The sequence below is a fragment of the Triturus cristatus genome, chromosome 3_2 (assembly GCF_964204655.1).
Source record: "Triturus cristatus chromosome 3_2, aTriCri1.1, whole genome shotgun sequence".
Lineage (NCBI taxonomy): Eukaryota > Metazoa > Chordata > Amphibia > Caudata > Salamandridae > Triturus > Triturus cristatus.
Window position 1 is genome coordinate 504,505,195 of NC_140584.1, and position 12,610 is coordinate 504,517,804.

At 45.5% G+C, this 12,610-nt stretch overlaps 1 protein-coding gene across 2 annotated transcripts in view; it reads right to left on the minus strand.

Annotated features, from left to right (window-relative positions):
- Window positions 1-483: 483 nt before the first annotated feature.
- GALNT18 (polypeptide N-acetylgalactosaminyltransferase 18) overlaps window positions 484-12,610 on the minus strand; it is a 1,553,208-nt gene continuing 1,541,081 nt past the window's right edge. The window contains exon 11 of one of the 2 annotated variants that reach the window (XM_085648186.1): window positions 484-916. In XM_085648186.1, the coding sequence (XP_085504312.1) occupies window positions 770-916 (147 nt within the window). In that variant the 3' untranslated portion in view covers window positions 484-769. The remainder of the gene's footprint in view (window positions 917-12,610) is intronic. The other variant, XM_085648187.1, reaches the window with a different exon arrangement.

Below are 12,610 nucleotides of genomic sequence, written 5' to 3' on the forward strand. Positions count from 1 at the left end.
ACCCAACCCAATGACTGAAAGTCCACATAGCACACCGCTAGAGTGTCAAGCAGAGGAGTTTATCGAGAACATCTGCGACAGCGAGTCTCATGGTGCGAAGACCGAAGCGTGGGCAAGGGGGCAGTTAGTGCGCACTATTGTATTTAGGGGACACGAACTAGAGACGAACTAGAGATGCTACTGATAATACCAATATGGAAATGATAATCTATTATGGGCCATACATGTTAAAATAAAAGCAAAGATATTAATGTACTGTTGAGGTAAAATCAGTGTGACTAATTTTTGCCGTAATGATCCAGATGGTCTAACATTTGGAGAAATATTAGCAAGCTACGTTTGTCTGATGCTCATTAAAAAGTTAATTATAAATGGATGCAAGTAGATGCAAGTAGAGCTAAAATATTGCCACTTGCCTTGTACTTATAATACTGTTTTGATTAGAAAACCTCACCTACTAAAATGAAGACAAATACAATGATGGATTATCAATAAAAGTTTATATTCAGCATTATAAATATTACCCCTTATCCCTATTTACATTTGCAAAATAGTTTAATATGTTCTACCTTCACCCGTCATTCATCATCTTTCTAAAAACCGGAGGAAAATCTTTCGAAATAAAAATATCTATTTTTTTAGCCCACACACTTGACTGTCCACACTCGCAAAATAAAAAAGGAAAACAAAAATACAGCAGGCGACATTGCAAAGTTTGCTACACGGTAGCAAAGGGATCAAGTTCTGCGGTGGTTCCTCCAGGAGACTGTTAAGACGAGAGGCTTCTCAGGACATTGGTGATGCTCCAGTGCTGACCGCTGCATTTCTGAAGCACCAGCTGAAATCCAAACTCATTGTCACCGTTCTCCTGCAGCTCCAGGCATCGTTTCGATTTTCTGTTCTGTATTTGTCCTCCCTAGAAAAGAAAAAAAAAACAACATAAGACACAATTTATTTAAGTCCTCGTCTGAAATACTCTGTACTGTTTGGTAGCTTCCAGTTATACATATAACAATCTACAGGTTCCTGTACCTTTGCTCATGCATATAAAGTGACTTACAAGTGTCACATGTTACTGCTGTGACATCACACTATTAAAAATATTATTACCTTGCAGCAATGTAGAAGGTTTTGTGGCTGCCTGGTGCAATGGTACCTATCATGCATCAGAAGGAGTTCCAGAGAAGAGACAGGGACTGATTCACACAGATCAGTGGTACATATACCACTTATACGCAGATGACATTTTATTATATGTGCTCAAACCGCGGCAATCAGTAGACAGAAAACTTTAGATTTTCCGCATCTTCTGAGACTATTCAGGCTACCAGATCAACTGGGACAAATCCCTCCTATTTCCACTGCAAGGGGAGCACCCCCAATCTGACCTCCAGATGTAAAGTTCCCATAGAGACTAAGAATTTCAAGTACTTGGGAATAGTGGTAACAAGAGACCCACAAGAATTGCATAACCTAAATCTAGTGCCCCAACTAGACAGATTCATAAAGGATGTGAAACAGTGGCGATTGCTTCCCCTCACAATGATGGGCCGAGCAGCCCTATACAAAATGATGACACTCCCCCGACTCTTACACATTCTACAAAATACGCCCAATGTAGTACATCATACCTTCTTCCAGAGGTTGGATGCTGAGCTATGCTCTCTGCTCTGGGGCACATAGCGCTTCGCAAGTTGCAGAATGGAGTCTACAAGGGCAGTTTAGCCATTCCAGACATTAAAAGCTATTACTGGGCCTTGCAGCTGGTCACAGTCAATAACTGGATGTTTGGAGAGCGTACAGATCCAGCATTGAGGATAGACAGGGTGGATATGGGCGTGAAGGGGTGTCTTCCATTACTCTACGATGCGAGGCAGCCAAGGGAGCTCCCCACCCACACAGTATTAACAGTATGGAGTAGGGTTAACAAATATCTAGGCTGGGGGGGAAGGCTCACACAAATGACCCCACTATGGAGCAACGCTAGACTTCCACAGGTTAGGAAATTGGAAAACGTTGGCAAGTGGAAACTACTGGGATTACAGAAACTCTGGATGTGTGGCGAGATCAAGTCTACATTAAATTTGACATGTTACAGTCAGAGTATGAAATGGGAAAGGGTGAGTGTTTGAAATCTCTACAACTTGGCCATGCCCTCAGGACTCACATCATCGAAGGTGTAGCACTACTAGAGGCTTTCCCCTTGGAAGATCGTCTACTCACAAACCCGTTAACCTCCAAAGCGATATAGTTAATATTAAAAAAAAATATGATTAATTCCCCAGATGATTTGGGTCCTCTAAAAGCCTCATGGGAGGGCGATCTAGGAAACCCAGATCATGATGAATGAGTGGAGGCACTACAGAGCCCTACGGAGGTAGCAATTCGTTCCAGGTTCAGACTGATACAAATAGAAATACTACACCGGACATACTATACCAGAACAATGTTGCATCGAATAGGACGCTCAGGGACAAACCTTTGTCAGAGGGGATGCAGCCAAGAAGGGACCTTTTACCACATACTATGGGAATGTCCAATCATACAAGTAATATCGGCAAGGCATTGAAAGGGTTATGGCCAGGATAGTGGGTCAGCCAGTCCCAATTGAGCCCAAATGGTTCCTACTCAAATCACTGGAGAGGAGGCATGGCCTCGATACATGAAAATCTGTCTATCCCTTGCGGCAGTGGTGGCAAAACGAAATGTTGCAAGATGCTGGGGGGTGGCGGCCCCACAAAAAATAGCGGATTAGAAATCTGACCTGCACTGGTGCAGTTTAGCGGAGAAAACAATATACTCGAGCAGGGGCTGTCCGCAAAAATGGGGAAAATTTGGAGTAAATGGCAAGCATATAGAGGGCTGTAAATGAGCAGGGTATTGCCTAAAGCAAACACAAGGAGATGATGGACAGAGCCCTGAAACTTTTAAGACACTCACCCCCAGTCACAGATCTGGGTTGAAACCATCATAATCCTTTAGCTCACTTCGCCACCTCAGTTGGGACCCAGCTATATGCAAATCAGTCTTGGCCCTGTGCCTCATGGGAACAGTCCAGCCCGAACTGCCAAGCAAGGTCTTCCCTGAACCAGAAACAAGCATCCTGGGACCGGTTTCTGGGTAACACCCTTCATCAGCCAGGCTAGCTTGAATCCAGTGGCAGGACTGATTTGCATATAGCTGGGTCTGAACTGAAGTGGCGAAGTGAGCTAAAGAATGATGATGGATTCAACCCCGATCTATGACTAGGGGTGAGCGTCTGAAAAGTTTCAGCGCTCCATCCATCATCTCCTTGTGTTTGGTTTGTTCGTCCTAAGTTGGCAGGGTATGCCCAGATGTAGTTCCCTTGCTCACTTTGCCACTGGATTCAAGCTAGCCCTGACTTTACTCCCCGCACGGACGACAGCCCTATCAGCACAGCAGTAATCTAATATTTATGGTGGCCCCTTCTGGCATAGGGGGCACTGACTTTACTCCGCACAGGGGTGCCAGCCCGATCATCTCAGCAGTATTGACATTTTCATGACGTGCTTCTCTGACTTTACTACGCATAAGGGCTATGGCCCGATCGTCACAGCAGTAATGCAATCTTCTTGTTAGGCCCCTCTGCTATATGGGTCACCGATTGCTGCAGCCAAGGCTAACTTCATAGAGGCTCCCGCCTGGATACCGGGGGGGGGCAACTTTAGTTTGCACATGGACGACGACCCAATCGGAGCAGCAGTCATCTCCTCACACCTCAAAATAGGGATCCTCTTGCAAGGTTCCCCTCCAGGACCTCCCTATCTCCAAGTGCTCTCGTATTCTTCACAGGGCACACTGATCTTGGCAAGCAGGCAGGGATGGTGATCAAGCTTTTAGGGCAGATGGTCTTGGATTTCACTGTGGTATGGCGGCTCACCCAGCTGGGGGACTGGCAGACCTTAGTTCCCAGTTGGTCACAGGCAGATGCCTTGCAGAGCTTCTCCTTCTTAACATACAGACGAACTGGCTGCTTTGCAGTTGAATAATTAGGGGGCCTTGGGCTCCCCTTCGTATAGTCCAATTCTAGACACCAAATGTGACTTAGGGCCTGATTACGATTTTGGCTGATAGGAAACTCCGTCACAAACGTGATCGATATCCCGCCCACCCTATTACAAGCTCCATAGGATAAAATTGAATTGTGATACGGCGGACAGGATATCCATCACGTTTATGATGGAGTAACCCTGTCCACCAAACACGCAATCAGACCCTATGTGTCTGAGTCTTTGAAGTTTGTGCTTGAGGCTGCTTCTGTTTGAAGTGTCCACTCCTCTTTTCTACCGTTCCTCCAGAAAGTAATCGGTCACAGTAGGAGCAACTCCAAATCTGATAGCCCCATTCCAAAGGTTATGGGAGTAAATAGATGTTCACAACTGAATGTCAGCCTCAGTGATATGTGCAGCAAAGGATTATTCTACTCCTTATGATTCTGTTATCTGCCCCATCTCCTCTCTAAGATGTGCACAGGTCTCCTGCCAGTACCTCTCACTGAAGCAAAGAGCACCCTTCGAAGTGCACTGAAGAGCCTGACTTTCCTTCCTCCAGTGTTTGCCCCACCCAGTTCTCATGAATGCAACAATCCACAACTGTCTGTGGGAATCCTCTACCTTCTCATGCTCCTCCAGTCTGTCCTAGGTCTCCCAAAGAGTACCCTACAGTCTTCCATGTATTGTACCGTTCACAAGCACACATACACCCAGCACATGCATTTAACCACATACACACTGCACAGCGCTACATATTGACTTGGTATATGCCAAGAGTGAATTAAACACACAATATTGGAACTTCAAATGACTGGGTCTGGAGGCCTAACTCCAGTGACACAGGTAAAAAGGACTGTTCACTACAATTGATCACTACTAGGTATGCTATTACCATTGTACCTGTGCTACTTAACTCCTGGTAAAGGCAGTAACCTATCAACACCATACGGGTAGGGCTTTGGGTGTCCATCCTAGACCAACAAGACTGCAATCCATGAGACAGGCCTATGTCATGGCACACTTGCGCGACCTGTGATCGCCCATGGCAGCAGGGACGCTAAGGGCAGGGGTACACATCCGTCACCATGCGAGGGATTTTTCCATCCCTCCAACTCTTCCACCACACAGTGGGAAAACATAAAACACAAGAAATAATAAAGGCAAAAACAAGGAATCACTTCTCTTCCACACACAGGCTGATTAATAAAATGCAATCAATGAAAACGACTCCCTCCTGGAAAGGTGCATTGCCTGCTCTGCTTTTTCCTGCAGTTGCTAGGAAAAGCTCAAGATACTGTTGTTACAATAACAAGTTCACCTCTTCAGAGAATCAGATATCACTCCTGTGCTGGGTGATGTCTTGAAAGGATTCAATGAGATGCTTACAGTTTACTTTGAAATCACAATCTCCTCATATAGAAATTAAAAAGATTAAATGAGCCCTAGCTGCACAGTGAGATAACAAGAGAAATGGATGAGGTATTAAGCTAGATGCCACAAACAGCCTTCCTGGTATTCAGATACAAACGTGTTTCAAAGGGCAAAATCCACCTGGTCTAAAAGCAATACCCAGGAGGCAGGTAATATAAGTAAGGGTGCAGTATGGACACTCAAATCTGCATCCATACTGATTAGTATGAATTTGGGTGTATTCTGATTAAAGATTTTTTTTAATTTCCTATCCATGGCAGCATTACCATTATTAACTAGTGCCGTATAGTGTGTGCACCAATTATAGATAGGGGACACACTTGGAAGTGCTGCATTTGTTACCTAGATGCAACATACATTGTTTGGTATGTTTAAATTACATTTATATTCAAGATGTAGTTGAATGTGTGTTCCAGAAAGTTTACACTTTGTGTTAATTCACTGGCAGGTAATACCCGCAACCCATCCCAACAATTCCCAAAGTAATAATAAGTGAAGATGCAGTATGGACACTCGAATCGAAACCTCTGTCCTAGATCTAGGAGACTGAAGGAGGAAGCAGTTCTTTAACTATATGACACACTGCAAAGTAATAGGGAGCAATCAATCAAAAGGTACGTCTTTCTACAGGATTACAGCAAATAAAGGGCAACGCCGTGTTCAAATGGAAGCTGGGTCACTTTTAAACATGCAGAAATTAGAAAATGGTATTACCCTTTAAGAATTTAAATAGCTTTTCTCCTTTTGATTGCTTCCTTCCTAACCACTCACAGCACATATAACCAGAAACCTCCTAAATAAGTCCCACACTGACACATCTGAGTTCACCAAATATCATCCCTGTCATTTGCATTTCTTCTTTTCCTCCATATCAAGAAGATTCTTAATCACACTCACACTAAAGGCATGCTTCCCTCAGTTTCTACAAAAAAAGTACATTACCAAGCCTTTGAAATATTCCTGCCCTCTTTAGAAGCATGGTTGCCATTAAGATGCCTCTGACAAGCTTGTCCCTAAGTAGAAATATATTTACTAAACTCAAAATGAAACTCCACTGCACACCCACTGACTGCTTTTTATCCTAGGTTTTAAAATCAAAAGCCTAGGGATCACCTTTGAGGGTGACATTTGAGAACACAGTACAATTAGTGGTCACCATTTCCAGCCTATCCCTTTATCTCTTCTATTGACTTCTCCTGATGGTGGATTAGCATTAGTTGGAACAACCCTAAACTCCTAAATTGATAACTCTAATTGCCTCAAACCTGTGCAGAGAACTAGTAAAAGACTAGTAACATGAAAAAACCCACTCCAGATATCAATCCGGGTCTCCAAAATTGCATCACTTAATGCTCATAAATAACCAAGTAAAATTACATGGGAACAGCTGTTACAACGGTGGCAGAGCCACGTGTGCAGTTTCCCTGCAAGCTTCACCACACATGCCTTAACTACGCATATGCCTTAACCACGCACATGTGTGGTTAAGGCAGTGCGTTGTCTAGATGCTGGGATGGGCGGGCCCAGAAACAGAAAGGATCGGGAGAGGGCTGGGTGAGGTAAGTGGGGCTAGGGCCAGGCTTTTGGGTGTGGAGGTAGTGTTTAAGGGTTCTGTAGCTTTTAGGTATCGGGGGGGGGTCAGGGTAGTGTTTAGGGCTCGGGGGTCGGGTCGTTTTAGGGCTCGAAGGTGGTTGGGGTAGTGTTTAGGGCTCAGGGGAGATCAGGGTAGTGTTTAGGGCTCAGGGCATTAGATAGCGTTTAGGGTTCAGGGCGGGTTGGGGTAGTGGTTAGGGTTCAGGGGGTCGGGGTAGTGTTTAGGGCTCAGTGGAGGTCAGGTAGTGTTTAGGATTCGGGGTCGAGCTATTGTTTAGAGCTCAGGGTTCTGGGTAGTGTTTAGGGCTCAGGGGGGCGGGGTAGTTTTAAGGACTGAGGGCAGGGGGTTGGCAGGGGGTTGAGGTGTGATCTTTACCACACATCCCTTTACTAGTCATGCCTTTACCATGAAATTGCATGGTAAAGGCATGCGTGGTAATGGCATGGGTGGTAAAGGAATGCAGTGTTTAGACACATTCCTTGTTGGATCTGTGTAGCAGACACACACGTGTGTTAGCCATGCGTGCCTCTGTCATACAACTAACTTACATCCCTAGCCTCACCCATAAATTCACTCTCAAAGAAGTTAGACAACAACAAAATACCACTACATCCTCGGATATTCCCTTCAACTCTCAGTCTATCATATACATATACATATATCCAGAACTTGTTCCAAATCCATCTGACCAAGGTAATAATATGCTGAATTTATCCTGGTGTCATTTTGTGGACACCAGGACACAATTCAGTTGCACTTGTATGCTATCTTCATACCATTTGATGCAGCAACCTGCAGGCAGCGAGGTTGCGTTTTTATTTACTCCTCCAGGCAGGTACAAACAAAGGACTAATTTAAAGGGCCAATAGCCCTTCATTTGTTCAAGCATCATCCTGGCTAGGAGCCATCTAGAGCCTAACACTTAAATGCCAATGCAGTAGAAAGAAGCAAAGGTACGTAGATTATCACTTCACAAGTACTTTGGAGATATTCTGACTTGGAGGCAGGTGTTTGACTTTGTTCAATCCCCCTATTTAAGAGATGTGCTTGCCATATTTATATGTGTGTATGAGTAATCACACAAAAAGTATTTTCAAACGAACCTATTCATTTATTTTTATTTAGTTTGGTCATAGTGCTACTCATCCCAGTGTAGGGTGGCAGACCATTTTCCATCACACACAGCGACACAATAAATCATACAAGTGTGTAAATCAATGTACAGGAAATGTTATTTAAGACAATGGGGGTTAATAGGAAAAGAAATCACACATTGTCCATATTTATAGACATCATGGGGCCGCTTACGATGGAGGTTGGAGGCATTCCGACCCCCATGTGGGTTTCAATTCTGACCAGCTGATTATGTATCAGCAGGTCGGAATTGAAACCGGCAGGTCATTCCAGCTGGATTCCAATGGGCTCAAGCAGCCCGTCGGCCAGTCTGAACTGGCTCGTAATACCAAAGGACGGGCCTTTCTGCTCTTGGGATTACGATGCACGGTTTCCGGCAAGGTTTCTATTCCAGCCTGTCTGACATGGAAACCATGTCAGAAAGCGTGTTCGGGGGCCCCCAGCAGGGCCCCTTGTGCTTGCGGCCTCCATTTGGGGACTGAGGGGGCACCTATGGGGCTCCCTGTTGATCCCTGCACCCCGTGGTAGGCACATTAAGGGGCCTGCCACGGGGAGCAGGGATGAACAGCACATTTAATTTCCCTATGGGAGCATGCATTACAGCTGGTTTATGGCCGTAATGCATGCTCTCATAGGGAAATGTAGGAATGCAGCTGAACAGTGTTCTGCCGCATCCTAAGTAGGCGTTTTCAGGACCGCCAACCAGAGGTCGGTTGGTCCCAGGACCGAGATGGTATTGGGCAGACTTAAGTCGACCCGATATCATAATTAGCCCCCATATGTTAACAGTGAATGGTCTGGAGAAGCACAAAGTCAGGCTTTAAAATGTAATGCTGTGATTGGTATTGTCTCTATAAACAAGACTTTATTAATTTCAAGAGAAGTAATTCTTTGCAATCTTAGAATAACAGATTGAGAAAAAAACAAGAAGGATCTAAACCCATGATTTACAGTTTGCATGCAGCTCAACGATGCTGGTAAATCGATCACTGTGATGTATTAAAAGGACAGCAATTTATTAACTGAATTAACAAAATGATCTCAGTGTCAAAAGCGGTAGCTCACCTGCTTATCTACATAAAATACAAATCTGTGATCTGCATGGCCCATTAACTCTCTATGGCTACCTTATGAGTCAAAACGTTGATTAGACAAAGCACAGAACTCTCTCAGAACTGCATTAACAGCCAGAGTTATCTTATGCTATTATAATCCCCTCAAAATTGCTGGGCACACAAGAATCCCCAAAGTGTACCACAGAGACTGGCTCTCCCTTCTCCGGTGCAATCCCACCCAATTTACAACAAATCTGTCAGGAGGTATTTCTCTACCGCCTCATGTTTCACTGTGCAGCCCTGGGTCTCACAAAATGGAACCCAGAGTCAGCTATGCACTGTACCATGTACAATCACACATACACCCAGCTTATCTAAACAGCATACAAGCACTGCATTACATTCTTCATCTATTGTACCAATCAGAGGCATACATACACCCAGCACATTTACATCCCATACATGCAGCACTACATCCTTCATGTGTTGTACAACTCACAGGCACATATACATCCAGCACATGCATATAACATGCCCACAGCCCGCAGTACTGCATTAGTCCTGTATTTGAGTATTCACAGGCACACATACATCCAGCACATGTATACCACACATGCACTGTGCAACACCACACACCAAACCAATGGTGGGTCAAGGGTCAGTTAAACACAGCAGCTGAATTTTAATGAAGTGAACCTGTTGGCCACACTACAGTGACACAGGTAACAAGGACTTGTTCACTCCTATTGATCACTACTGCTTAACTCCTGGTAAAGACAATAACCTTTCAACACTATGAGGGTAAAGGTTAGGGCTCCCTTTCCAGTCCAACGAGACCCAATCTGTGAGTCAGGCCTATGTCATGGTACAGACTCATGATCCCTGTTCACCTTTGACAACAATTATCAGCATTAGAGACACAGACATCAGTACAATTGAGGAACTCAGGGCAGGGATGAAAGTCCATTATCACGTGGAGGACCTTTCTATCCTAATTAACACCCCTCCTAAATCAGAACACCCTGAACCAACTCCTAACCTTGAGAGGTTTGATGATCTGATCGAGAAAGTCCTTGCAAAGAAAAAGACCATCTCAGCAACTTGGGATTATCTCCCTTCATAGCCATAAACCAGTTCAGTGGCTTAAGATCCGTTTGCACCACAAACTTATGGGGCTTATTACGACAGCTGTAGTTGTGGTGGCAGTCTGACCACCACCATACGGTTGGACTGCCTACAGTATTATAAGTGTGGTGGTCATACCGCCTGTGAACTTCTGCTACTGCCATGTATCAAGGATCCTGCGGCAGTCTGGCAGCCACTCGAGGCCAAAATATGCTGGTGATTCCTGAGCGGCAACAGCAGAGAACATTTGGACTTGCCTCTCCACCACCCTTTTTATGGCAGTCGCACCGCCGGGAAAAGGGTGGTTGTGAGGCAATGAAGAGGGTCCTACGGGGCTCTCTCTTGCCCCGGTGCTCACGGGTGCATGCAGGGGGGGACCTGTTGTGCCCCTCTGTTTCTGCACAGGAAGCAATGCAGAACACGGTGCATTCGTACCTGTGAAGGAACGTGCACTGGCGGTCCCTCTGCGCTGCTGTGTATGGCTCACAATGAGCCTTTAAACAGTACAGCCACTGGAATGCCATGCTCCCCACCCGCCACACCACAAAATAACTTGTAATCTGGTAGGCGGGCGGCGGTCAGTTTCGGTGTTCCTGGAGCAGAGCAGTGGCGTGTCACCCGCTCCAGGACCACCGAAACTCGTAATCAGGCCCTTAGTGCCAGACAAATAGGGGCAGAACTTACACAAGGCCCACACCATGGCAAAGCACTCCTTCACAAAAGTTGCACAGTTCTGTTTTCCTGCTAGTAACCTCTTAATAATATGGCTACCCGCAAGTCATCAGACCCACTGTTTTGGTACTAGGACCATATGACAAGGCCATGGACCACAATATCTCTCAATGAGCCCCGGTTCGAAATTTTGGCAACTCCTGCCTTAATGCATAGCTTAACCTGGTCAGACATTTTGCAAATCCTGACCTTCACTGCCATTCCCGTGTCAATGTCAAGCATGGAGACAGGTGTCAACCCTTGCGTCAGCGGGAACAGGTTGGCAAACCATTTTAACCCTTTATTTAAATTCCCTCTGCTGCTCAGCCCCTAATTCAGGGGCTAACTGAACCCCTTCCACAGTGCCATCCTTCAAATCACTATGCAGAAAGTCAGAAAGAGGCTCACTGTCTTCCTCTACTTCCTCTGCCATAGCCATGACACTCATTGTGCAGTCTCTCCAGAGGTAGGGTTTCAGCCTGGTCACATGGAACATCCTCTTGGGTTCCCTGGAGTGCGGCAGTGGTGGTCCAGCCACTGCCGCAACAGTGGCCTGACTGCCCAATTACCACATTGGCGGTTGGACTGCTATCGCACTGCCGCAACTGCCAGGGAACCGTGGTTCCGTGACGGTGGTGCTGTGTTCAGGAGCTCAGCAATATGTTGGTGGTGCTGTTGCAGCACCGCTATGCATATTACGAGTTTCAGAACCACCAGCGGTGTCATGGAGGTCTTTACTCCATAAAAAGGCTGGCAGTCCTGAAGCAAAGGGGGCCCTACAAGGACTCCTGTTGCTCATGTGCATGGGGATGCATGTAGGTGGGCACAACATGTAAATAAAGCCAGCCAGACATGAGAAACACTCATATTCTGATGGGTGGCCTGACCATGGGTTTGGCGGTGCAGCAGTGGGGAGGACCTGGTGCCGCACCCCCAAACTCATAATTAGGCCCTAAGTGTCCAAAACTTTCCTTCAGATAAGTTGTATTGCAGTGGGAATGGTCCATGTTGCCTCTTTTGTATCCGGCATTTTCCCTGTGTTAAGTTAAATTGAAGTAGGAAGAGTAAATGTCGTCACTTTATGTCCAACACCTTCCCTCGCTTATTTTATTTTGGAGTGGGAATAGTATATTTAACCCTTTCAGTGTCCAAAACCTTCCCTCAGATACGTTACTTATTGTTTACATGTCTTTAAAGTATGAAACGCTCAAACATTTATAAACTAATCAGCTATTAATTATATCATCTCAGATCCTGCTAGAAGCACAACAATGTGCATTAAAATATGCTGACATAAATATTCCTCTTCAGAAGTAAATGAACGGCTGGCTTCATGATTTAAAAAAAATTATCCTTTGTAGTTTCTCGAGTGATTCTCTTTATGGCAGTGATTGAGGGAAGCTTGGCAGAAAGCAGCAGATGGCTGCGGGGGCTGTGGTGACTCTGCAGCACCGCTAGCAGGGGAGAGAAAAAGTACGTCAGTTGACTGCCTTCACCGAGCCCCAGAGAACCAGTCAGGTGGCCCTGTCCTCATAGTATCGTCATTG